The sequence below is a fragment of the Caloenas nicobarica genome, chromosome 2, assembly GCF_036013445.1.
Source record: "Caloenas nicobarica isolate bCalNic1 chromosome 2, bCalNic1.hap1, whole genome shotgun sequence".
NCBI lineage: Eukaryota > Metazoa > Chordata > Aves > Columbiformes > Columbidae > Caloenas > Caloenas nicobarica.
In genome coordinates this window covers 112110217-112136578 of record NC_088246.1, presented here as the reverse complement: position 1 = coordinate 112136578, position 26362 = coordinate 112110217, and the positions used below count along the sequence as shown (strand labels likewise).

Genomic DNA, 26362 nt, shown 5'->3' with positions numbered 1-26362 from the left:
ATTTCTGGATTTTTAGTGACAGATCTACTAGAAGACGCATTTTAAAGTTAAATTTACTCTGAGTTAAATTACTGATGAGAAGTTTTTTTTTTTACAGTTTTGTAGTTCCAAAGGTAGCAGTTTCAAGACTAGCTATAGTTTCTAATTTTTAGAAGCTATAACTGCAGCATTTAAAGTACATGAAATTTGCATAAATTATGCAACTAGGAAAAAAATGTAAAATAAAAAAAAATAGAATTTTTATTGCAACATAACCCTAGCTTACCAAGGCTTTGGGGAACTAAGATAACTTTTTTCGAGAAGACCAGGAGTTTCCAGACAAATAACAAACGAAGAGAATGCTCAGAATTCAAAATAGAAAGTCTGACGTCAAGAAACACAACAATTAATGCTGTTCTGCCCCCTTGCGTTAACTTTTGAGGTAGCTGCCTTACCCCCACACATCTAAAAGTTCATGTCCCTTCATGAAGATTGCATCACATAACAAAAGCATCAGCAAAAACGTAATAGAGCAGTGTCCTGACAACAGCACGGTTGGGCGATCACTGGAAATGATACAGCTGTGTGTCTAACTTCGAAGATGATATATTATAGGTAAAAATAATCCAAAATGTGCACAAATCATTAATATGTTGCAACTCACACTGCCATGTGGGGGATGGGTAAAGACTTCATTGAAACGAGGGTCAAGCCGACTCACTCTATATTTGAGTAGCATAGAAAACAGAGGATCTGTGCTGGAGAAAAATGAGAACCTAGAACCTGAGCTCCTATATTTGAGTTTGCCAGCTCAAACCCTTAATTGCAGCGTTATCTAGATCCTGTTTTTTACCATTTTATTTGTAACCCACTGGGAATAAGTATGCATTAAATTTGGCCACGCTTTCACTCGAAATAAAAGGAAAGCTTTAATTCAAAGTCATAGCCAACAAAAATACTTCCACCACTACAAGTCCAATTTAGAAAGAACTGGTTTAAAACCAACAACCATACCCTTGCAGTGTCTTGGACACCAGGAGCCCAAGCCCCAAAGTGAAAAAGATCGTCAAGCAGCTCTATTTCATATGTGACATATGAGATAAATGCCAGAAGTCGCGGACTGTGAATAACGAAAGGTAACTGCCATTTTAACGTGATTTTACTTCCATCATTCACTACCTAACCCTGCCGGTTCATGACGTCATCCTTCACTCACCGGAGTAAAAGCTGCGACCCTGCTTTGAGCGGGACTGGCGATGCCCAGCGGTCCCTGTCCCCCGCCCGCCCTTCCCAGCCGCCCCGAAACGCTCCGGAGGGGCGAGGGGCGCCTGGAGCTGAGGGCTGGGCAAGGCGCACCAGTTGTACTAGCAAGCACACGAACGAGAAGCGATTTATTTACAACACGCTCGTCGCCAGCCCGCAGAAACCCATTTACACCTTAATTTCCTTTTAGTATCATCAGCCTTTCGCTGTGAGGGCAGGGCTCTCAGGCTTTTCGCCGCGGACTGAGTTGTGGCCTCGAACTAGTTCTTCCGACAGACTCCAGCTTGCCTGTAAAAAAACAAAACGATCATGAAAAGCCAGCGCTTTCCCCCTCTCTTGTATCTATCCTTCCCCGTCCCGGTGCCGCGGAGCAGCGCCAGGGCGGCGGGGCGGGGGCGCGGGCAGAGCCGGGCGGCTGCCCCGGGGTCGGGCTGCCGGGGGCGGCTGCGCCCCGTCCCGGGGGGACAGGTAGCCAAGGCGGCCCCAACTTCCGCGCCTGCGGCTCTCGCCGGGACCGGCCCGCGACAAAGTTACCGAGCCGCTCGGTTGAGATTTTTCTTTTATTTTGGCTTCTCCTTCTCTCCCCCGCTGTCCGGGAACTTTCGACATCGTCCTGCCAGGCACGCAGCCACCTCCTCTGCAAACAAAACCGCTGTGGGGTCAGCGACGGGGCGGGGGGGAGGGAAGTGGACTCCAGCGTTTCGGCTCCGCAGGCGCGGCTGTGCGCGGAGCGCTGTGCGCGGCGCCTCGCCCTCTAGCGGGGGAGAGCGGCGGCGCCGGCGGCTGGGCGTGACTTTCCGCGCTCCCTTTAGCCTGCCTGCCTGCCGGGGGGGACCGCGAGTCAGTCAGGGAGCCGAGATAAACCGGGACTAGCGGCGGCGCCGGGCGAAGAGAATCCGGGATTAAGGGTGTCCCGTCCCCACCCCCGAGTACCGGAGGAGGCGGGAGGCGTGGGGCGTCCGAGCGGGGAGGCGGTGCGGACCCTGGGGCGAGGGCAGCGGTGCGGCCGGAGGAAGGCAGGCATCCCCCGGACACTTCGCACCCCTCTTTCCGTGCCTTTAGAAGCGAAGAGAAGGCGAGGACGGGAAAACGGCTTGCGGGGCACCAAGTGGGGGAGTCCGGCTCCCCCCTCCCTGCCTGCCCCACTGACTGGAGGGGGGCGAGAGGGGCGCCTCCTACTTTGGCAAACACTTTGGCACTTTGCTGGATCCGGAGCAGGAAGGGGTGGAAATATGGGGAAAGTTGGAACTTGCCTGGTTACTTTGGCCGGACTTTTGCTGGCGGCGGGAGCGCAGACGTTCACAGGTAAGAAGTCGCCTCGCCTGCCCCGGGGCCGGGCAGCCCTCCCGCGGGGGGCGGCGGAGGGGAAGGGGGGAAGCGCTGCGATTTCGGAGTCGGTTGGGTTTTGGTTTAGTTTGGTTTGGTTTTTTTTTTTCTTTCCCCGTCCTCCTGGCAGGGCTGACACTTGGGAGCCGGTGCGTACATGGTGTGTGTGGGGGGGAAAGTGTCCGGAGGAGGCGGCGGCGGTGCCGGGATGCCCTTAGGTTTTCGCCCCTGTGCCCCGACGGGCGCTGAGGCCAAGGGCGAGAGGCTGGCGGGGCTCGGGCAGCCGGAGGGCAGGGCTGGACGGACGGGCGGGACTCGGCTTCCCTCCGGCGTTTCTCCGCCGTCGACTTCCCGAAAGTTTCCCTCTGCCCCGGCGCGGGAGGCGGAGGGGAGAGGTGAGCCGGCGCCGGGGCAAGGAGAACTTGCGGTGCCCCCGGAGGGTGCCCCGCTGCCCTGCCCGCCGGTTCCTCCTCGCTGGCCCCCGGAGCTCCCCGTGTTTCGCGCTGCCCGTAGGTGCGGCTGTGAGATGCCGGCAGAGCCGGAGGTAAAGCCTTGGCCCCTCGTTTTCTGCAGCCCCCCAAAATCCTCAGCTGGGAGGGCAGGGCAGAGGCCGCCTGTGTTTGCGGGGTGTCAGGGTTCTCGTCCCGTGAAGAAGTGCTCCATCAACAGCGTTTCTCTGTTCCCTGGAGTCCTAGAGCTGCGTATGGTTATCTTGGTCTCCAGTCCTCTGCCTGCGCCCCTGTCCTATTTATATGTCGAAGAAACCCATAATTTTAGACAGAAATTTGGGTTGTGAAATAGTTCTGTGTGCTTCACTGCGAAGAGTAACCGGATTTTTTTGTTTGTTTTGTTCCTAACGTGAAGTTAGTGCAACTGAAAGGCACGTTAAATTGAAGACATCTGGTCTTCAGTTCATGCGAAGTGTGTTTTGATCTGGTGGGAAGCAATAGTTTTGACTTTCCTTGTTGCTCAGGCTGCAGAATAGTTTATATTGTGTACATTACATGTTGCTTCTATGCAGCACTGTAGCTAAAGCAAGTTTTATGGCTAGGAATTGATGGTCTGTTTTTAAACTTTTTGAAAAATGAAAAAATTCTGGTTTTACATTAGGTTTCAGGGACCTTTTGTATATGCAGCTGCATTTCCCCTAATTTCTCGCCAGCATTTTTATTGCAGATGAGACAGAAAAATGTTTTGTACTGAGGTGATATATAACAATGATGAAATCTTTTCCATACAGTCAGTTAGGATGAAGCTATGCTCCGTAGTGAATTATGGAGCTGAACTCATGTATATTAGCCCTATAACTCATTAATATTTGAAGTCTAGCGTCCAGACTTCAGTGAGAGCTCTCGCTTTATTAAGATAAATCCACAACTCATTGCTGACCTGGGTGAACTGTCTTACTTCTTGTCTAAAGTTAAGCTGGGGCAACTCTTATTCTCCTGGATGTTTAAATGACGTATGTGTGCGATATGCTGATACTCTACTAGGGACAACATTTGAGTGCCATTCACGCTGCCGAAGAACAATCCCACATTAGTGTTAAATTTGTATCTGTTGTATTCGTTTCCACTGCTGCACGCTGTGGAAAGAACTGCGATATAAAACACAAACAGTTCAGCGATGACCTGTGCAGATTGTTATTCAAAAGGTGTGATTCCAACCCTTCCCAAGTCCAGAATAACAGAGGCTGCAATTTACACACTTCAGTGAAATCGCAAAGGATGTCACGGGATGCGGAATCTGTCCGGCTTTCACCCTGTGTATGCATATGTACATGTATGTTAAATATTGAATGTAAAGATTATTTGTGAAGATGTGCATACAGATTTTTTTTAATATCGATTCTGGGCACTCGAAACAAAATTGATGAAATTTCCATTTTTGTACTTTACCATTTGAAGTGCGTGCCTAGGAGTCATTTTTGCTTGAGGGAAAAAATTGCTGTTGCTTTTGTTAAAAGCTTGATGCATCAGTTTCACAGAAATTATCTTACAGAAAAATCTGTCCTTGAGTTGGATAGTTATCTTTTGTAATAGCTGTTGCTTGTTGCAGACGAGAGTTCTATGACTAACTAACCTATAAAAAGTTTATAAACAAAGAAGAAAGAAACAAAACCAACTCCACACATGTTCTGAGCAAAGAATAGCAGTGGGTGAGTTAGGTAATCTTTGGCATTTATAGTTCCATTTTTATTTTTACCCTTTTCTAAAATGACTGATTTATTTTACAGAGATTGGTTCTAACATTACCATCAGCTATTGTTTTGTTTGAGTGTCTTATTTAGAAAATAATCTTACTGAAAGATCAGATCTTGGCTTTTTAAGGCCTGGAAGCTTTCAAGTAATCTTTTGAAAGCAGCTTAACAGTTAATAACAATGAAATTTTTCACCGAGTCCCTAACTACAGAATCTAAAATTCTGGAGTTATCAGTTCAAGAAGCAAATGGTTTCCAGAATTTGAATTTAAGAGATGTTACTAAAAACATTGTCTTAAATGGACGATGCTGCTTAAGTGGTTGTTTGTTTTTTTTTTTTTGAAGTATCTGGGATCTTTCTGCAAGAGCAGGTTTTTTGTTTATTTTTATTTTTTTTAGCTTCTTTATGAGAAACTAGCACACCTAATTAAGCTGGTTTTTGTTTATAATTTTAACATAAGTGTTATTGAGTGGGCCCATGCAAACACTGGATGCTGCCATTACAGAAGTTCCTGAAACGAGGTGTTCCTGTCCTACGAAATGCCACCTGACTCCACCGCGTTCCTTCTTCCATCTCCGTGGTAGATCTTTCAGGCCAGGGAAAGCAATCCGCTCATGTAAGGGATTTAGGTCAAACATAGAAATGTGGAGAGTTAGAAAGGGCATTTTAAGTTTTAGTTTTTCTCTGAGAAGGGATGAAACCTATTGCAGTGAAAGAGATGTGTGTGGATGGACAGACTGACTGAAAGTGCTTGTAGGAGGCCATTCATAGGGAGCTTTGCATCCGGACTAGTGGCAATTATGAGAAGAACAGGAGGAAAAGTGCTGTACAAAAATTGAAAATTACTTTTCTAGTGACTAGTAAAGGTTTTATACAGAGAATACTAGTCCTCAAGCTACTTCATAGACTAGAAATACAAAAACTTGCATTCTGAATAGGTGTTGTGCCTTGTATTAATCTATTTCATTTTTGGATGTAGGCACACTAAAAACAAGAATCGCTTTTTCCAAAAACAGATGTAAGGAAGAAGTTTGACATGCTGAAGTTGAAACTTACTGTGGTGATGTTCATGTTTGGCGACTGCAGAGAGGGAAGATGAAAAGAAAGAATATAGGTTAAGTCTTCATAGGTCCTATCAAAGCTGAAATGAAGCTCCTGGCAATCAGAGCAATGTGTAGAAAATAAAAAGTTTCTGGTATAATTAACTGTGTTTAAAGAGATTTCTCAGAGTATTCAGGATCTTTGTTTGGAAGCCTTTAATAGCTATTCTGATAATTTTACCAGCTAGGAGCTCCAAGTGTGGTTATATCTTATTTTAACAAATTCTGCTCTTGCATGCATTGCTCATCCCACCTGCTTTCCTTCATTTCCTCCCATCCTTAAAGTCCATATTCCTGCACATATGCCAGCGAAAATGCAGCTGTATTAGTGGCTGACACAGTTGTCAGCTTATCAACAAAACTATTCCAGTTAAAGTTCATAGCATGGACCTGGCCTTGCTAAAGAGTGAGAGCTGTGAGGGAATATTCTCAAACCAAACTTCTTGCTGTCAGGTGAACAGGTGAATGACTTGTGTTTTACACCTGAGAGTATTCATATTTAGAACAGTCCAGCAGAGTAATGGAAGCATGTTGAAGAATCAGCTTCTAGGTATGTCTCTTTTTTTTTTTTTTTTTTAATTTTTGACAGTTAGATGCAATACAGTTTGTGTTCCCCTGTAAACTGGCATGTACTTCAGAATGCTTCAGGTAAAAACGAGAGTCTGGGCTTTGGAAGTGGCACAGTTTGCCAAAAAAGAAACTGTGTGGTGGGTATGTGGGTTGAATTTTTAAATTTATTTTATTTAGCTATTCTGGGCTTGCTCTGGTGTCAAAAGTTAGTAATGAAGCCTCATCAGAAATTAAAAACATTGCAAGGATGTATTAACCGGGGGAGGGAAGAAAAATCCTGTAATGTTTATTTGGTCTCACGATTTAGCAGTCATCAGAATCCATGAGGAAAACAAATCACAGTGTCCTGAAACAATATAGCAGCATGTAATTTATGAAAAAATAATATATTTAGTGCTCACAGAAGTTGCTAGATTGACAGCTAGAGAGACCAAATCCTCAGGCAAATCACAAAACATGTTAGGATGGAACGAGTGAGCTTCAGAACTTCACCTCGCTATCCTCTGGGTCTGACCTGAAAAAATGTGGAGGATGTTTATTTTTGATATGTGCTTGCTCGTACACACAGATGGCCAGCGAACATGTCAAACAGCCCAGTTGCCAGTGGCCAGGTCAGTTTTACACATCACCGCTGAGATGATCGGTTCGGTTTGCGTCGTCGGATTCAGCAAGGGGAAGATAAGAAGTGTGGACTTGATAGGACACAGTCCAGCCATGGTGGGGGATCAGGACCTGCGAACTGGTCCTGTGTTTCACATGTTGCAGCTTTATGCTAAAGGTAGAGCCTTTTTCGGAGGGTGTTTAAAGCTCGTTAGTATCACTGTCACACACTGATTTGGGGTGGCTACACCACTAGGTTTTAAAGGTGTTTCCACAGAAAATGACTGGCATTTAGGAGCCTTTCAGCTCACATGTATGGCACTTATGTAAAGAAATAGTTTTGAAAATTTTCCCAGGTACAAATTGTTTGTTGATTGATGTCTGAAGGCAGATGAATTATCTTACATCTGCTCAGTTTCTTTAGGAAAACCTGAGAGTGCTCTTAATTTCATTGGATTGTTTCATTTGTTTTTGCTGATAACTTCCAGATTCGTATTTCTGATTTGATGTGTAATGTTATCAACGTATTAAAAAGGATTTCAGGAAAACAAAACCAGTTTGTAACGTGTTCGTATGTTTATAAAGAAAAAAAAAAAGGCAATAAGTTTTACTGTCTCACTTTATTCACCCCACGACGTTCACATACTTCTTGCAGATTTTTTGCAGCATCTTCTTGAGTTCTGCCTGCTGTGATCTGCTGCTGATCACTAGGTGTAGCTGCATCTCTAAATCCCCTTCTCTCTAAACTGGGCTTTATTGAGAATGTAGGTGTGTTTGGAGCTGGGGAGGTGTGAAAATATATGATGGATTTTTGTGACCGAGAGAAATTTAATCTATTGGTGGCTTGTTTGCGCCAGTTTGATTATAATACAAATGAACTTCTGATTACTTTTAAAAAGGCTGATTTCAGTATCGGTGTTAGTATTCAACAGAAGGATGAACGAATGCTCTAATACAATAAAAATATATAATAAAGTGCATGAAATTACAAAGAAATTATTAATACTTTCCTACTGTTTAAAATGCAAGCATAATTGCTATAGAGATCAGATAAGGCCATATCTTAACCATCTTGATTGATCCTCATCTTAAATAAAAACTTAAGTATATGTCTTCTTAAAACCTATTAAGAAGCTTTCTATTCCATTCAAAATAAGTATTTTCAGAAATGATGTTACTATCAGTGGAATTCTGTACTGATTTTGGAATAATGTGTTGTTTTGATTTTTAAGCCATGTGACTTCCATCAATGTTACGAGGAGGTACAGAGAGTAAGTCTCCCATATATGCTTTAAAAATGAAGGAAAGACATTTTTGTGCCCAGATTTCTGAGAGTAATAGCAGTAAAAATAAAGGTGTATTTATGCCTCTAAAAAATATGCCCAGGAGCTGCAGGGAATGGGAAAGTATCTCAGGCAGAAGCATCTGACTCCACAGTGACCCTTTGCCACATAAGGAGCAACAGTAGGAAATAATGACCACGTTTGTTCGGACAAAACCAGGGCAGTATCAGCAGGGAAGAGTTCTGAAAACAAATTAGAATTAGGGTGTTTGGGGGGAAAGGTGGGAAGGCAGGCATAACATTTTCTGGAAGTGTAAGAGATTAACCTTGCTGGAAGAGATGTTCTAGAAAAAAAGCTGAAGTCCTAAAAGAGCTAAAGTACATCTGGAAAACATAAATGGGCTTATGATTATTCACATGTCCTTATTTTTGTCATGTTAGTTTTGAACATGTTTATCTTCAATAATATATTCAAGGCTCGAATGTGTCTTCTGACAGCTTTACATAGCAATAGTTGATTATCTTTACACATACGATTAAGTGTAATGACGTTAATTAGTTTTAATTTTTTTTCTGTGGAAAACCAACATTTTGCTTGGTTATGAGTGTGTTTTGGTCCTCCCCCCCCCCCCCAATCTGCCCTGATTTAGAGCAGTAATTTTTGGTTACAGTAGGGTTTTTTGAGGGGTAGATTGGCTATTTTTTCCCCCCCTCTTCTTTTTTGTGTGTGTGGTGGGTTTTTTTTTAATCTTCTTCAGTGTTAAGCTATTATAAATATCTTTTACACACTGTTTTCTTAATCATAAGAAATTATTTTGCTCTGGAATAAGTTACACCTAATTACCTCTTTCATTACTTTAGCTCTTCATCTTCCAGGAGAATGAAATAGAGCATCACATGCTTGTATTGGAGCAGAGTGGGTTTGTGTGGTGGTGTGTGTGGTGTGGTGGTTTTTTTTTTTAGGTTTATGGCACAGTTATTTTGGGGAAGTTTTGAGAAGGATTGTGCTTTATTGCTTTGAATCCTGTTGCCTCTTTTATCCGTAACTCTAAAATTGGATCTTGTTTAGACTTTTCATTTTTGCAACCAACATGCCAGATAAAATACTTTTGTCTGCAGCCCTTTGTTCTAATTCTGTAGTGCATAAAGGCAGGCTGATTAGATGAAAAAACTGTTTAGTTCTGCTGATGAGATTCTAACATAAGATTGAGGAGGATATTACAGGAGTTCCTGTGCACCTTCAGGTGGATGGATAGTGGACCAGTAATGACTTGAGATTTTCATAATGAAGTTGTTCTTACAGGTAAATGAATAGAGGGGCTTTTTACTTGTGGTTTTCTGGGCGAATATAGACTAGACTGAGTAATTTCCATCCATGACCTATTCACTTTTATACTTGTATATATGCTTGTAATCTATGCACTAGTTTGTATGTCTGTGTCTTAAGAAGTTGAGTTATTACCCCCCAGCAGACTTGAGCATTTTTTGTGGTGTACTCACATCAGAAATGGTTGCAGGGGAGGTGTAGTTTTTTTCCCCTCTTGTTCTGCTCCCTCTAAGGTCAAACAGTTCCTTGTTTTGGGAGCTGATGCTTAGTTATTCTACTATGGCTGATACAGTAATTTATGACCAAAAAGTGGTCATCTACATGCACATCTTAAAGTTTTGGTTAGCAAGTCTACACAGTGTCTGAAGGTACGTAGAGAAAAAAGAGTATTACCAGGTTATATCCCAAGCAGAGGCTGAGGTTTCCTCAAGGGATTCCCATTGTCCTCTACATGCATAGAAGCTCCCGTTTGTCTCACTTCTGCTGTTTTCACGTTCGTGGCTTTTGACTGCTTTAACAAACAGTTCAGCCAACAGTTGCAAACAAACATGAAAGTCAATTGCCATCTCAGTGAACTGTGTGAGGCCCCAGATCAGATGTAACTCTTCTCTCTGTAGTTGTTTGGTGTAGTTGCTCTCTCTTCTTATGTGATTGGTATATTTGTTTTGTTTGGGAAAAAAACCCAAACATTATTACCTATTCCTTCTTCCATCCTAGTAAATAAAATCACTGTGAGAAGTCCGATGTTTCCCAATAACTCTACAGCCTGTTCAAAGTGTGCTCCCAGGCCTGGTAGAAAATTGCGAGGAAATATATTTGTTTCAGGGTTTGACATTGTTTGCAAGTCTGTAAAGGAATATATATAATTTGTTATAATCACTGTGATGTTTCAGTCAACCAGTATAATTCAGGATCAACAATGTTCCAATGATTACAATTTTTAGAAGTTATTACTACTTTGGTAGTGTTAGATCTCTTTTACTTAACTGTTCTAAGACATGTCATAATATTAATGAGGAAATTATCTTCTCTCAGTGCAACTTTCTGAACCTGGAGATTTTTCAGGTTCCACGTTGGGATGACATAGCCTAACATGAATCATACCACTGGCGCACAGCATGAAAAAGGCAGATATGTATTTTATCTCCTGTTGTGATCATCAGTTACTCTGTGATCAGAACTCCTGTGTAGGTGTGGGAGACCCAGATTTAGGTCTGTGCTCTGGCATTCGACTGGGGCGTGGGTGAGGATCTTCATGGTCAGGCTTTTCTATGCTTTTTGTGGGCTTTTGTTTAGTTTTGACTAGTAGGATTATTTTTTTTTTTTACGGTTGAGAAATTTGCTAAATTTCCATTAAAAAAGAAAAGGGAAAAAAAAGGTGGCAATTCAGAACATCCCAACATATTTAGAGAAAATCTACAGTAGTTACTTGTCACCAGCTATAACTGCGGTTTTCCCTAGAAACTCCACAATGTGCTTAAATACTGTCACATATTTAGGAGATGAAAACAGTCGTGGACATTTCCAAGAGCCATAGGACTCGGTGGGGTAGTTCTTCTGTTAATGACTGAGAAGTCCTATAGGCTTTCTTCCTTTAATGTTACCTTTTCTGAATTCTGCAGAGTTGATGAAGATTATTTTACAAAGCACTGCATTCAACACTTTAATATGAGCACTTTACGTAACACATGACTTAAGCTGCTTTTCTTTTTAACTTCTGCAGAGACAGCTACTACTGGAGTAATTTCTCAGTTGTGTAAGATAAATTGTTGTCCTGGTGATAATTTTAAGGCACCGTGCAGTTGATGCCCTCTTTATCTGGGAGATGTCGTCTTGATTCAGCTTTAGCTCGGGAGAAAACCTATGCAAGCAGCTTTCTAAATATGAATGAACCTTTTTGGGTTAAGTCTGTGAGTGTCATGGGAAACCAACAAAACCAAAACACAATTAAAGTTAATATTTATTTAAAACCTTGGTGGTCGAAGATGAGAAACAGAAGCCTGTATATTGACAAACATTACTACCTTCTGTTTATAGTGACAGCAAAGCACATGGATTGAAGACCACATATAAAGTTCATGAGGTGTGTTGTATTTATTTTTACTTATAGTTAGGATTGCATACATAAATTTAGGCTAGTAAGAGTGACTTGGCCTAGCATTTTCATTTGGGGACTTGGAAAACACTGGAGTTTGACTGCTTAATTTATTTCAGAGTGTTTGAGACAAGCATACACCCTTTAGAACAAATAGGCATTGAAATTGCATAGGGCCCAGGAGCCCAAGACAAGTTGAAATACACTCTTAACAAATAAAGAGCTGGCCTCTGCAGCAGCCATGCAGCAACAGCAGACATGGATTGAGGTTTTCAAACGAGTCTTGCAGAAGCTTCAGAGCTGCATGTTTACATGTACAATTGCTTAACAAAGGGTCAGTTTGTCAACTAGAATCTGTTACGTCTTTGCATCCTGAATATTGGGAAGTTAAATGTTACCCCCATTAAAAACTTTACACAACCACAAAAAGGTGTGAACTTAAAAAAAACACCTCGAAGTGTTCCTTATGTTGTAGCCCAGTATCTAGCATAACATTATCCATGCAGGCAGATGATGTGGAAATAACCCCTTAAGAATAATATTCCTCAGCTTCTGTTTTCAACTGCAGGCAAACGTACTGCTGTGCTTCTGTGGTGATTCACTGGCAGACCCATTTCTCAATGTGCACTTCAGCATCATTCACCTGCACCTTCCTATGTCATATGATGGACTTGGGAGTCTCAAAGTGCAGATAGTAATTCTGAGTTGGGAGTAGGGGTGAAGCCTGGGGTATCTTCAAACTGAGAAGTTCAGATAAAGACTTGTCTGGGCTTGGTCTAGCTGTATTGCCAAGGTTGCTTCAAGGGGAATTAAGGAACATCAGTTGTGCATGTGTTGTGTACTACATTTCAAATTCTTTCTCTGATTTCTACAGAGAAACAGATACAGTCTTTGGAAGTCTAAATTCTTATTTTGGAAGATACCCGTCCGTTATGACTCTGTGACAAATGGAAACGGAAAGAAGCTGTGGACTCATTCGGGCATCATGCAGAAACTACTTTGGAGGTTTTGGTTACATGCAACAGGTTGCAGTTCAGGCTGCAACATGGAAGCTTTGTGTCTGGAGAGTTATGGCTTGGCTGACAGTTCTGTTGTGTTCATTGCAAAAATTGAGTCAGTTGCTGATGTTGCCAAACACAAAGACTTTGTAATGAAAACTGTCCGTATTTTTGAAGATCTCAGTTTCAAAATGAATGTAAATTCATGGCTCCCTGAATTGGTCCACAGTAAATGTGCCTCAGTGAAATAGTATCTGACAGGCTTATTTGCTTCAAATCAGTGCTGGTAGTGGGTGGATCACAGGGGTTTTGCAAACCACAGTTTGGGAACCACTGACTCGCTGTGAGTGAGAAATAGCACTTTTCCAGAGCTGGCTCTGTTAAAGTTTTCACAAACTGCAGTGTCATGCTAGATTTGCAGCAGTGAAAAATTAATTCTGGCTTGTATGCCAGAATTAGATGATGTATATTTCTGGACCTTTGGGAGCAGAATTGCAAAAAAAAAAAATCAGATCTGTATGCTTGGAACTGGCATTGAGCAAATATGTGACATTCAGCAGCAGTCCTCTTCACATGATTTCAGTGCTTTGACTCTACACAGTGGTCTAGCAATAAAAGAAAGAATTGGCCAATTATAGTAATCTGCTAGAGCTGTGTACTCTGGAATTTTGTGCAGAGGAAGAGGGAGGGTTCTTACGTGCTCTCAGTTCCGTCTAAAATTGCACTTCAGTACCATCTATTCCACAGCAAATAACATACGTATTTAACAAAGCTGTTAACCACCAGCCGCCTTTAAGAATATGTTGCTTACCTGCCACCTCCTGTGCTCTCTCCACCTTCTTTTGTCTGTTCATGTCTGCTCCTCGTCACCACGTTTCACAAATAATTTGTGCCTTCCTCTGCCACCTCCGTCCCTTGGACAGCTGTAGCTGAGCTGAGACCGGGCTGATGAGGGTGTCCTGTGGTGCCAGGGGCCACTCTATTGCCCTCACAGTTTGGAGATCTATGTGCACATTTTGGGAAAGCTCCAGAGCATCTGGGAGAGCTATGACAGAAGTTTGGGGATACAATTTATGACTGTCTGAGTAGTATTCATAACCATAACAAATTTGTTTATTTTCTTTTCCTGAGACAAATTAGATCAAAATGGTCCCATGCATGTGCTAACACACATGCCAGCAGAGCATGTGCTTATGAGTAAGTACTGTACGCGAGTAAGTTTAAGTCTTAATTTGCACTGAGTGCAGTCACACTGAATGCTTGATAGAACAGCAGGCAGTGCTAGTGGAGAATGAGATACTGTGGCCAGATCTCGATTTCAGACCAGATGGACGTTATTCATAATATTATCTGAGTGTGAATAGTTTTTCCTAGAGTGTGAAGTAAACTGATAGAGATTTTTGTTTGTTTGCTTTTCAAGCTAAAAAGAATTAGTAATACTGGTGCTATTTATACAAACACAAACTCAAAACCTAAAGATGAATGCCGTCTGTTTGGGACATACTATGAAAATAATTACAAAAAGCTCCTGTTGACATAATAATTGCAAGTAAATCAGGTGTTAATACAAGTTAGCATGAACACACTAATATCAGCATTTTGTAGAAACGTAGTTACACTTACAACTTTCTGGGAATCGGAACAGCACTTTTCGGATACAGCAATTTAAGTTTTAGTTCCTTGGTAATAAGTATTTTTTACCCACTCAGCCTGCCTCTGAAAATTCATCTGGAATTATTTTCTATGTGGACAAAGTGCCATTAAGTAGTATGCTAGAGGTATGAGCTCTTTTCTAAATCTTTTGAGCACTGTTTATGGGGAGATGATAATGCAGAATATTTTATTACATACATCTGCTTTGCTTCTTAATAGATACAGAACGAATTTACGCAAAGATTTGGAAAACAGTTGCTTCTTATTCAAATCCTGCAGTTAAGTGTTGTATAATATCCATACCTTGGGTAAACCTGTGTTTTGTCCATGTTGACATCTTAATTTTAGCCCTTGTTTTTGTGTGCACTTCTAATGCATTTAAATGCATATGCAGTGTATTCTGTGCTACCAGTACATATTTTGACCAGTTAAAATTGTACTTTAAGATGAATTCGAAAGTTTCCACTCTGTACTTACTGTGCAAATTATTATCATGGTTCCTACTAAGGAAAGTTCAATATATGAGCAGGATGCTGGTCATGTTCACAGCATCTGTGCAATGCAATATATATTCCCTTGTGCAGAAGCTGACGTGGTCTGTTAAAGGATTCAAGTTCTCCCATCCGTATTGAGAGCAGAAGATTCCTTCTTAATCCTCATATAGCTGATGTCTCTGCTGGAGTGTTAATAGATAGTCTAATTTGTGAGCTAAATTACTAATTGTATTATGCGTCTAAACCTTATTAAGCCTTTTGTGTAGAATTAGATCACAGAGCTTTGGAAAGCTGAATACTGGTTGGGTTCTGTCTCCTCTAATGACAGGAGCAAGTTTTACTGGCATCTTTTCTTCAGAGCTGCGTAGCTCCGAGACTGCAACTGATTTCTTTTGCTGCCTTCTACAGTATTGACAGAATTCGAAAATTTGGAAAGCAGGGTGACTTTGAGAGTGGCTGAGGATTTCCAAGTGGCGTCTCAGTGACCTGAAAGCAGTGAGGTTCTGCGTTTAGCTGAGGTGAGGCTGTGATTTGGAATGCAAAAGGGTTACTCTCATCTTGTGTACATACACTGTGTGGAGGTTCAGCTACACGGGAATTGTTGAATTTGTGCAAAAGCTTTAAAATGGCTGCAGTTGTGTAGCAGGATAATGGTTTTGATAGAGGTATATTCCTGTGAGAAGTTCAGGTAGATGGACATTTCCACAAATCACTCGAGTTAGATTTTTATTTCCAAAGATGTTCGTGACCCACCTGGAGATGGAGGATACTTCCCCTGTTGCTCAGCTGTGCTGCGAGATTTCATGAGCACTCCTCATCTTTTTTCTGTGCAAATTGAGCTGGGTCAACTGAGACTATTTTCTGAGGTGATTCATGCTCCTCACTCTTACTTTGCAATGGAGTCAGCCTGCTAATGCACCGTGGTTGGAGATGGAGCTGATTGCCTGCGGCGGTGGATCAGTGATAAACAAACAAAGTGGGGCCTAATGGATTTTGACATCACTCACAATAAATTTTTATGTTGATGTGGAAGATGGCTGTGAACTATTGCACCTTTGATACAGGAGTGTTGCACCTATGGAAATTCATTTTCTCCATACATTTCCTGTGTGTACATGAGATAGAATTGCCATGGTATCAAGTTTTACTCTACACACTTTATACACAACAGCATTCTAAGCTGTTGTGAGAAACTATTCGTGTTTTACACTTAAAGCTATCGGGGTCCTATATGTACTTAATTGTTTGCTTTTTACTGTTGTAAATTAATGCCATTTGAAATGCATGAACAATAAATGAAAATAATAGGGTATACAGATTGTGTCACATCATATTCTTAAAGAGCTTTTTCTATTTCTGCATCACATTTAGTAATATACTTTGTAGAGCATATTAACAAAAAATCTGGTGTCTGTCCTGTGAGGAAAAAATTCAGAGGCTTCTGCAATGTTCTGTTCCATGTGCACTGGTTTTCTCAACCTACACACTGTGTATTTATTATGTTACTGTGAGCTGAGCAGCCAAAAGTCATTCCCAAGAGCTAATTGTCCTCAGGTGTGTCGTAGAAGCCTGTATTTTTTAGGGGTTTCTGTGTAGCTCCCAAAGTGATTATGATATCATGCCTTTTAAAGTATTTTGTTAGGTGAGTAGTTTTTAAGAGTTGTTGTACGTTTTACAAAAAAATCTAGCGTTTACTTATTCAAATGCAATATCTCTTGAGACCAAAGCTTGAGAGCATATAAATTCTAAACTTCTGCTGAAAGGGGGAAGATGCTGAAATAATTTACCTATCTTTTGGTAACAAATGCAACTTGTACTGGCTTAGTTTTGCAAATGAAATAACTTTGAGATCCAGGAATGACAGAACTTTCTGAAGAATTTTGCACACTTTGTCAGAGGCGTGGATAGGAATGTGATGATTGTACTGAATTGGGCTGCTCTGTCTGTAGAAGAGAATAATGCAGGTCACTGAGGCACATACTTTGTTAGGAAGGCTGAACCGATGTTATAAACCTTACAGGCTTCACCTGATGTCCTGGGAGGGGCTAAAGCGATATGCTGTGGATGTATTTAAAAAAGGCAAGTGAATTACTGTGTGCCTGTCCTGAGAGCTCTGATCTCTTGTAAGAAAGGATTACACACACCCCACACACCCCTGGCCTTGCTTTCTGTCAGGTAAAGCACTGGTGGATGTTTCTCAGGAAACGGGTTATCTTGGCTGTTTCCTTGTGTTGACACTGGTTTGTAGGTTGACCAGGCAGATGCTGTATCTGATAGCTTAGGTGCATATGAGCAGGAAGGCAAAAACTAGGCTGCCAAGACCCTCTATATCCACATCCCTGCCTACTTGCGGTCTTCTCCTCCATCTCTACCCTCTGTGCTTAAAAAGTACTTTATGAGGTGTATCTTTCTAGTCTGATTTTTGTTAAATAATCTTGGTAATTTTCTTAGTCTGGCCTTGGTTGGTTTTATTTATTTGTGGGGTTTGATGGGGTTTGTTTTTTCACTTAGGAGGATGAGAAGAGGTAACAGAACATCGGTAGCATTCCTATGGTTATTTTCTTTGTGTAGGTCAGTTTCCCATAGAAAATGGGAAGAGCAAATTAAAAGGGTCAGCGTTATTTCACATCACTATTAAGTAAAAGTGTCCTTTACTGGAGGTAGTACAACAGAAAGCAGAACATTCAGTCATGCTCTGTATTGTTCGGGGCGGCAGCACTGTGTATAACAGCTTTCTTTTCAACTGCAACTACCAATTTAAACAGTTAAGTGGCCTATGAATTAATTTTGGAGAACTTCTATGCTTGAATGTATTGTTGTACTATATCTCCTGGATATGGAGAATGGAATATGGATCCTGTGTCTTCGAATGGCAGCATTTTGATTTTTTTTTTTTTTATATTCTCTTTCGTGCTCATCAAAGCATTTCAGACATGGTGCCTGATCTGATAATAATCTGATAACTAATTGTGATAAACTACCTCCACTGTTGTTTTTGCTTCTGTTTTTCAACTTCTTGAGGCTAGGAGCGAAGTAGGGTCCAGTGAATAGCAGGGCGCTACAGGAGCTACAGATATGGAATAGCTGGGGAGTTTGGTGATCACGAGGGTCTCTGTATATTTCTACGTGTGTGCTCCTTATGATGACTTTATCTTCTTAATGAGCTGGGGTAGAAATAAAATTTCAGGATATGAATTTCAGTAAATATGCCCTTTGAACCCTCAAGTAAAGCAGCTAATGATGTTGGAAGAGTACATGAGAGGAAGGGCACTTCCATAACAAGGAGTCATATTTCTAACAAAATTTGTCCTGAACTTGGTAACCATGTGCCCATTAATCTTGATCAGGATGGTCCCCCCTTGTTAATGTAGAGCCTGGACCTAAGTTTTGACATCCTTTTTGGGCAAAAGTTTCTCCATCTACAACCTGTTCTTTTACAGAACATCCACTTCAGCAAAGCTGGCTTCTTCTTGCTACTGCTCTAGAGCAAGAGTTTACTTTATGTTCCTTCCTTCCCTCTTTTGATACCCACTTGCTTTCTACATCTTTTCCTTCAGTGGTGGGAGCAGCGCAGTTGTCTGGTTTGGATTGTAGGTTTCTGAGAAAAAGGAGACTTACGGGTTCTTAAAGAGCAAATTATCTGTCCCCTGTTAGGTTGTGCCCATCCAGTCGGCAATGGCATACCAATGATTCGAGTCAGGAACAAATAGCTGGAGCTTTGAATAAGTTGTGTGGGTTTTTTATTTTTTCCCTGTAAATAAAGTTTTGTTATTATGAGGGAGGGGATGGGAGGACAGTTCTGAGATAACTACCTGCTTTACAGTGCTAATTATGGGATATATTACATATTAATAGGGAACTTTCTGTTGCCACGGGCAAAATCTCCCAGTGGGAGGTACAGGAGAAAGCTGTTTCAGAAGCAGAGAGCGATGGAGAAACCTGGCTCCGCTTCTCTGCGTGGCAGCACGGGGGTGGTGGTTGTTTGTAGAAGGTGGGAGAGCCACCGTGGCAAACCTTGAAGCATCACATCCTTGCCATGGAAAAAGCTAGTGCTGTACCAGCTCAGGGGAACTCAGCTTTGAGCTAGGGAATTTGTTCTAGAAGTTTTCCAGGGATTACTACCACTGTTACTACATGAAATGTCAGGACAGTTTTGTGCATGGACACGAAGCTTTATGAAAGCATTGCAGACTAAGAACTTTTCAAGGTACATTTAGTTGCAGTGCTTTTCTGCTTTGACTCGCTTATGGCCTCCTATATTACATTTATGCTGCGGGAGTTTGAGAGCTGTGGCCTTGGCGTTTATTCCTAAAGAAGGGAACACTTGTATATTAAAAAAAAAAAGGGGGGGGGAAGAAAAAAGCATATCTGTGTGGTTGTTATGTTAAATGAATTTTAAAGCTGGTGAAAAGAGGCATTCAGAGATGAGAATGCTTAGGGGGAGAAACGAAAGCACATTGAAGCTGTTTCCCCTTGAGGGCTTTAGACAGGATTGAGAAGAAGTGGTGCATACTGAAGCCTTGTTTATAGTCTTTCACTTACTGTTAGTAAAACAGGGATGTTCTAAAAGGTTTCCATAATTAAAATGCAGTCCTTGAGTACAGTGCATTTTCAGAGTGGTCTAAAGCCTTGCTGCCTCTCTGACTGCTTAAATCATCATTTATAAAAAGTGCTGCAGTGGACTTGGTGTTTTGAAGTTAGTTTAAATCAGAATGATGTTAGAAGTGTTGGGTATTGAATACATGAAAATAGAACGTATGGGGAAGCTGATAAGTGTACAAATTGACTGGTTAGTAACTAATTACTGGAACAGAGATTGTTTTTACTTTATCTTTTTTTTTCCTTAATTGGCTGAATATTAATAAATCTGGTTTATTTCTGGAAAATAGCAAGTTTTAATGGTCTGGCAGAAATTCATAATAAAAAAAGCTAAAGAATTAGCATAATAAATAATTATTGCTTCCAGGGTTTTTATTGTTAAGATAATAAAATGTTAAAAAGCAAACCACTTGAGTAGAAAGTAATTGCACTGACAAGCACCACACAGCTAGCATTCACAATAAAGTAAACCTTCCCTCAATGTCAACCTGATTTGCTATCCACATAAATGCTTCCTCACATTATGGAAATGTGCTTTTTCTCTCAACAGAAAAGAATAAAACTCTAGGCATCTAATTAATCTTGTCTGACATTTGATTTCATACTCAGGTTAAAACATGAGGCAGGTGGGTCTTTCTCCCCCCTGCCCCTTCGATGTGCATGACCACAGGCAAATCTCTCCATTAATGTCAAGCTGCATCTATGTGTCTGTGTCTCTGCCACATGTCAGTCATTAATGCATTAGTGTTGCTTCTATTTGATTCATATGCACCAGTTTTCTTGTCTGGAGGGCTTAGTAAATAGGGAACTGTGAGGCTTCAGCTATACATCACAAGGATTTCACCTTGACCTTCCCTGTAAAGGAAAAGGGACTCTGCTGTATAGGAGAAGGATTAGAAGTGGTAATTTGTAGCACAGGGAATTTCCAAGTTGATATGATCAAGTAGAAGTAAGAAGCAAAAACGATTTGGCTTTGACATTTTTATTGATGAAGAGCGCTCTTGTTAAAGACTAAGAACTTTTCGTAATGCCTAACTGTGTTACCTGCAGTAGTTTAGACTTGTTGATGGCAGAATTGTTTTTGTGAAGTGCGGAGAAAAAACTCTACAAAACTAGTTAGGTGCATTATGGGTATTTTATTTTCTGAAATTCTAGTTAATGGTTTCTGCCAGAGGCAGTGTGCAGCACTTGAAAATGTGGTGGTTTGACCTTGTATTCTAAAACCTGTGTAACTCTGTTGTATTTTTAGATACTTAGGTAGTACAAACATTTAAAAGGACACAGTTAAGAACCTGGATCGAAGTTGTAGAATCTGCTTGTTTTTAAAAATAAAACAGTGATAACCTGAAGCAGTTTCATAATTAAAAGAAAGTCAGCAATCTGAAAAATATCTTTGTGAACATAATTTATGTATTAAATATTTTCCTGCAGTGTTTGCTTGCGAAATCCCGTGGCATTGCGAAATAAATATTTGCCTATGAAGTCAAAAAGTAATAAGAAGCATCGGTTTTGTTTTGCTGACTAAATGCAAAAATAAAAGCATCATTGATAAAGAACATCTGATTTAAATTTTTTATTTGTATCCTTTAAAAGTTGAATTCTAAACTTAAACTTTTGTTTCCAATGTCTGCATACTGCACAGTAAGTGTGAAAGCGTGAGTGAAAATTGTTTTCCTCTGCATTCTGCGTAAAAGGCTGGATGCTATTTGAGAGAAGTGGTGTACAGCAGCTCCTAGCCATAGCCGTGTAGCAGCCCATTCTGTAAATCACTTACTAAAGGTGCTGAAGAATCCTTAAAAGAAAAAAAAATAGTGTGCTAGAACAAACAAAAATACACATATACAACTTTGATGCTTATGCCAAATTGGTTATATATGAATAGTATGTTACTAGAAGTTAATATGCAAAAATTGTGAATGAGAAATGTTCTCATTATGATGAGCACTGCATTGAGTAGATGGGTACTTCGCACATCACCTGCTTTCGAACAGTGACGGGTAGAATCTAATGCCAGAGGAATTAGCATTTAGACCTGGAAAGAGAGAGATTTACTCATGATTGACTTCTGGTGACCAGGGCTTTCGCTCTGCAGTGTCAGTGCTTGGCTTGACTGCCCTCCTGTAACCTTGAAGGGCAGCCTCACCAGATGGAGGTGGAAAAGGGAGCCAGGAAAGCGCCACTACCTGCCAAATCAGTCGTGACCATGACGTTCTTGCTGTCAGCTTTTCCCTGGGTTTTTCTTGGGAGTCTTGCCTTCAAGAAGCGGGACTAGAAACCAACAGGAGCAGTAATGCAGCTTTGATCCACGCTGACTAATTTTCTCCGCCTCAAAGAATGAATATTGCTGTTCTAACAGCTTTTAAGAGACAATAAAATGTAGATCTGGAGTTGGAGAAATGCCTTGCTGCTCAATATCCCACATAGGTAAAAGCAGCACATTTTGGTAAGAGATGAGTTGTAATGCTTTTCACTTATGTGCCGCAGCTTCTTTTCAGTTGGTTTTGGAGGGCATTAGAGTCACTGAACAATTAAAGTAGGAAGAAGCGTCTGTAGATTGTCCAGCCCAACCTGCTGCTCAGCACAGAGTTAACTTCAAAGCCAGATCATGTTGCTCAGGGACTCATCCAGTTGAGTTTTGAGTATCCTTAAGGATGGAGGGAAATTCCACAACCTCTCTGCATTATATGAACTTGAAAAATAGGAGCTTTAAAAGTTTTTCAGTCTCTTACAGCAATCTATTTATACAAGAGAAAAAGTTAATTGAGAGAAGATATTCAAGAGTATATTAAAACGTAAAAGGTAAAAACTAAAGGATTTATTTTTAGGCTTCTGAATGCATTGTGTTTGAAATGCATCTGTTAGGAAGGTCTTTCTGAATACCTTTTTGTAGTGTTGACAAATATTTTTAAGGATGCCGGTGATGTGAACTCCGTTGCTTTGTGTCTAGTTTTGTGCAGAGTGAATACGGTTCTAGCAGTGACCACTTCTGATTGTGTCGTTTTTCAAATAATAAAATGATGACTTATAATCAAGTAACAGTGGTTCCAGAAAACCATTCTCATCTAATAACAGGGAATACTGGAGCTCTCCCTAATGAAGATGCTTGTTTCAATTAAAAACTTCAGCAAAGGTAAAATACGCACTGATACGAAAGAGAAAACAAATTGCAGCACCTCTAAAATGACAAAAATGTATTAAAGAAAAAAAAGCCTTCCGAGGGAAATTAGTATTTGAAGGGTAGGAACTCCAGGTTTTTAGCTGAGTTTTGTCCCAGATAACACTGGCAGGGAAAGAAGTGTTGCTACTCTTAGCTTTGGGCCACCATGGGGAGTTTTAAAACAGTGGAGGGAAGGAGAAGTGATGCCTCTAGGTAAGTTTGTGTAAAGGAACAACAAGCACAAACATGTTTCCCTGTTGCAGGGGAATTTGAGGTTATTATGCTGTGTCCAAAGATTCTTTCCCATATTTTTTTTTCCTAATTCATTTGACTGCTGTTGACTTAAATTTCAGTTGGGTTCTATTCATTCCAAGTGCTGCAGAAACCTAAACCTTTCTTTTTGTTTGGAGACCAAATTAAGACAGACTTAGAGAAAGGAGTCTATCTGGATGTGCTTTGGATCCCAGGCATGGTGGTATTCACAGGGGTATTGGTTCCTTTGAGACTTGTGTAATGTAAGTCTCCATCGCTGTCTTTCATTATTTATCCTTTTAGCAACAAACTTTATTCTTGCCAGAAATGTGCTAAGTAATGACATGACACATGCTGGTCATTTCCAGGGAATTAAAGTTCATGTTTTCAGAAAATTCTAGAGTTTATAGTCACAGTAAAAACATCTTGCTAGTAATCACTGAGCAGTGGAAAGGTTATGGGTTATTCTGTGTTTACATTAATTAGTATGTCAGGTGTCTCATTAGGAGTTGGTGTATTATAGCTGAGATTTCACAAATGAGTAAAACAAATTTGTATCATCTTTCTGTGTTTCAGGAATCTCAACAAGCTCTGTAGAATCAACACCTGAGAACCTAGATTCCAGATATAATTCTTACACTGTTTAAAATTGCCTAGTGTTGCCTTTTTTTTTTTTTCTTAAGTTCTTTAAAACATTGCAAAGGGGTTCTTTGTTATTTTTAATTTTGTTATTGGTGATTTAGCTACCAGCATGCTCATTTTGTCTTATGGGGATAAAATGCAGAAGACTGGGTAGCATGCTTCTGCATTTAGTCATGCAGCTGCTGTTATCATTTGAATCTGTGTGTACATGCATATGGGCACGTAAGTGCCAATTTTAAGAACAGTCAGTTCAAAGCAAGGCAAAAATATGTTGTTTTAAAAAACCCACTTTACACTTGCAGATCAATAGAATTGCGAATAGTAGAGCTGATGTACATAAAAGCTACCTGTGAACATTTCCCCAGAGCTGGCGTATTTGACTCAGGCCAGCAGGGAAATAAAGAGCAACCTCCTAAAATATTTTTCATTCGCAGTCTCATTATTTGACACTACCAGAACTTGATGCACTACTTTTAGACTTTTAGCCTTTCTTTTTCAGCATTAACATGCTTCTTACCATCCTCCTTGCTCTGATGGTAACTGTGGCTGTTTGGTGGAGTGTCACTTTCTGTTGGGAGGAGGCCGTTTCAAACAGCAGCTTGTGCTGCTACACAACTTGAAGCTTCAAGTTCTGGCTAATTTTACAGTGGCTTTTTTATGCCACAGGCTGTTACTTGTCGTAAGAGTGAAATTTATCCCTGCATGGGGAAGAACAGAGTAGGCAATGTATGGTGGCCTGCATTTGCGTTTTACTCTTCCTTGGGTTTCGTGTCAGTAGCTGACAACCCCGATGTCTTCACAGAAGTGTTAGAGCAGTGGGTTGTGTGTGGTTACGGCCTTGGGATTTTGGTGCCTGGGGGAGAAGGGAGCTCTGGGCTGAGGAAAACTTGGCTGTTCTTGTCACAAATATGTGAATTTTTGAGCGTTGCCAACAATGGTTCCATGTATTTCTGGCTATAATTACTTTATATTAGAGTATTTCAAATGAATTTGTCTGATACAATGTTGTGCCACATCAGAGGCACCATATTTGAAACACAGAGAAACTGCCGAAAGTGCTGGAAGGGAAAATCTGGATTGTAATCCTGGTCTCACTGCTGTCAGGATGTCTAATCAAGATTTCAGGAGGAGGATGTGCCTCATTTTTAGAGACGAACCGCACCAGCGGGATTGTGAGAAGGTAATATAGGAGGAACATTGACGAAACCAGCAAGCAGAAGTTACGCAATTGAGAAATCCAACTTTGATGTTTCATTGCATGGTTGGAAACCCACCTGATTCTGACAAACAGAATGCAACCCTAGCCTTCTGCTAGGTCAGAATCTTCACAGTTTAAGCTAACAGGAGTAAAGGAGTGTTTCTAGATGGCATAGTTGGAAAGGAAAGCTTGAAACTATGAACTGCGTGCTAACCCCTGCTGTGATGCTCAGCTTACAGGCCCGCTTACAGATGTACTGATTTTAGTGTGACATCGTGGGCACCAGTACAGCTGTCAAATATCAGGTCAGTTTTGCTATCAAACTACAGATGCAGACACAGGCACTGCAGTAGTTTACTGTGGAGAAGAATGAAAAAAATGCTGGTAAACACTGTGGTAGACAGGCTGCATGTGTGCAAGTCTCCACACTTGCAGCACACATCTCTCTCACCAGTGCCGGGGAATGTCAGAACAGGGCAATGAAAATAAGGTCTTTTTTTCATGTTTCTCTATTCTTAGAATTCCAGTGACATCCCTTTTACTTTCCCATCATAGGTAAAACCTGCAAATTTGCTTTCTAGCGCATCATTATCTGGGGCCTATATTCTCAGTTTTTCATATTAACGTTAGCTCTTAAGAAGGTGGTAAAACTGTCCTAGTTGAGAAAAGAGAAGTTTTGTAAGAGAATCTCTCCCTTCTTAGTTGTGTAAGGGAGAGATTGCAGACATAATTGAGAAACGAGACCTAGGGAATTGTGGAGAGAGAGAGCGTATGAACAGAACTGGGAAAAGAAAGGGAATAGAAAACACTGGATAGAAAATCCTGCAAAGCAGAGGAGCAAGAAATTGTTGAGAACAAAGCCTGAGAGAAGAGAAAGGAAAAACAAATGTATGGGAGATGTGGAACATACGGAAGTTTTTATCTCATTTATTATGCGTAGGAAAGGGAAAAATGAAATGAAAGAGAGCCAGCAAAAAACTCAATGTTTTCAGTTTATTTAATAAAAGCTACTTACAATATGTTGCAACTAAACAAATTACATGATGTCTGAAGACCTTTTTTTTTTTTTTTTTTTTTTAACCTGATGATGAATGCATTTTTCAGTCTAGCAGGTAAATTTGCTGCTGTAACCAGTCTAAATTTAATTTTTCAAGTTCTTGGATGCATATCAGCCATACGTAGCTATTGTGTTGTTTCTTTGTTTGAAATGGGGTTATGTAATAGCCTACACAGTTTGCCCTTAAAAATTCTTTAAAGCTATGAAACTTTTTTTTAAAGTTTTCTCCACCCTTCTCAGTCTGGGCAACCCACTCTATTTTTAACTGAGCATGAAATTAAAATAGATTTGTATAGATTAGTTGGTGTTATCTGACTTATCAATACTGGCAAAACTGCACTGGGACAAAGTTTGAGGCTAATGTGTTGCTCTTAATTCTGATGTCATCTGTAAGCAATAGTGATTTTAACTTAAACAAAGCAAACGAAAAACAAATGAGCAAACAAAAACCACAAAGTGAGCTTAAAAAACATAATAATTGATGCTCAATCCACTTTTCAAGCAGGCTGAATGTACAAAGCAAATAATTGATATTTTAAAATAGGCCGATAGATCTGTATGTATGACTC

General features: G+C 40.7%; 1 protein-coding gene and 1 long non-coding RNA gene across 8 annotated transcripts in view; one reads left to right on the top strand and one right to left on the bottom strand.

The window, feature by feature from the left end:
- Positions 1-1351: 1351 nt before the first annotated feature.
- Positions 1352-2095, bottom strand: LOC135986158 (uncharacterized). The gene is made up of 2 exons (XR_010605852.1): positions 1777-2095; positions 1352-1530 (listed from the first exon to the last, which is right to left on the bottom strand). It is a non-coding gene; the product is annotated as an uncharacterized LOC135986158 (long non-coding RNA).
- Positions 1988-26362, top strand: part of PTPRM (protein tyrosine phosphatase receptor type M) — a 472021-nt gene continuing 447646 nt past the window's right edge. For 3 of the 7 annotated variants that reach the window (XM_065629985.1, XM_065629984.1, XM_065629986.1), the window contains exon 1: positions 1990-2547. In XM_065629985.1, the coding sequence (XP_065486057.1) occupies positions 2475-2547 (73 nt within the window). In that variant the 5' untranslated portion in view covers positions 1990-2474. Of the gene's footprint in view, positions 2548-26362 lie in introns of all 7 variants that reach the window. The other 4 variants (XM_065629983.1, XM_065629982.1, XM_065629988.1 and 1 more) reach the window with 3 other exon arrangements.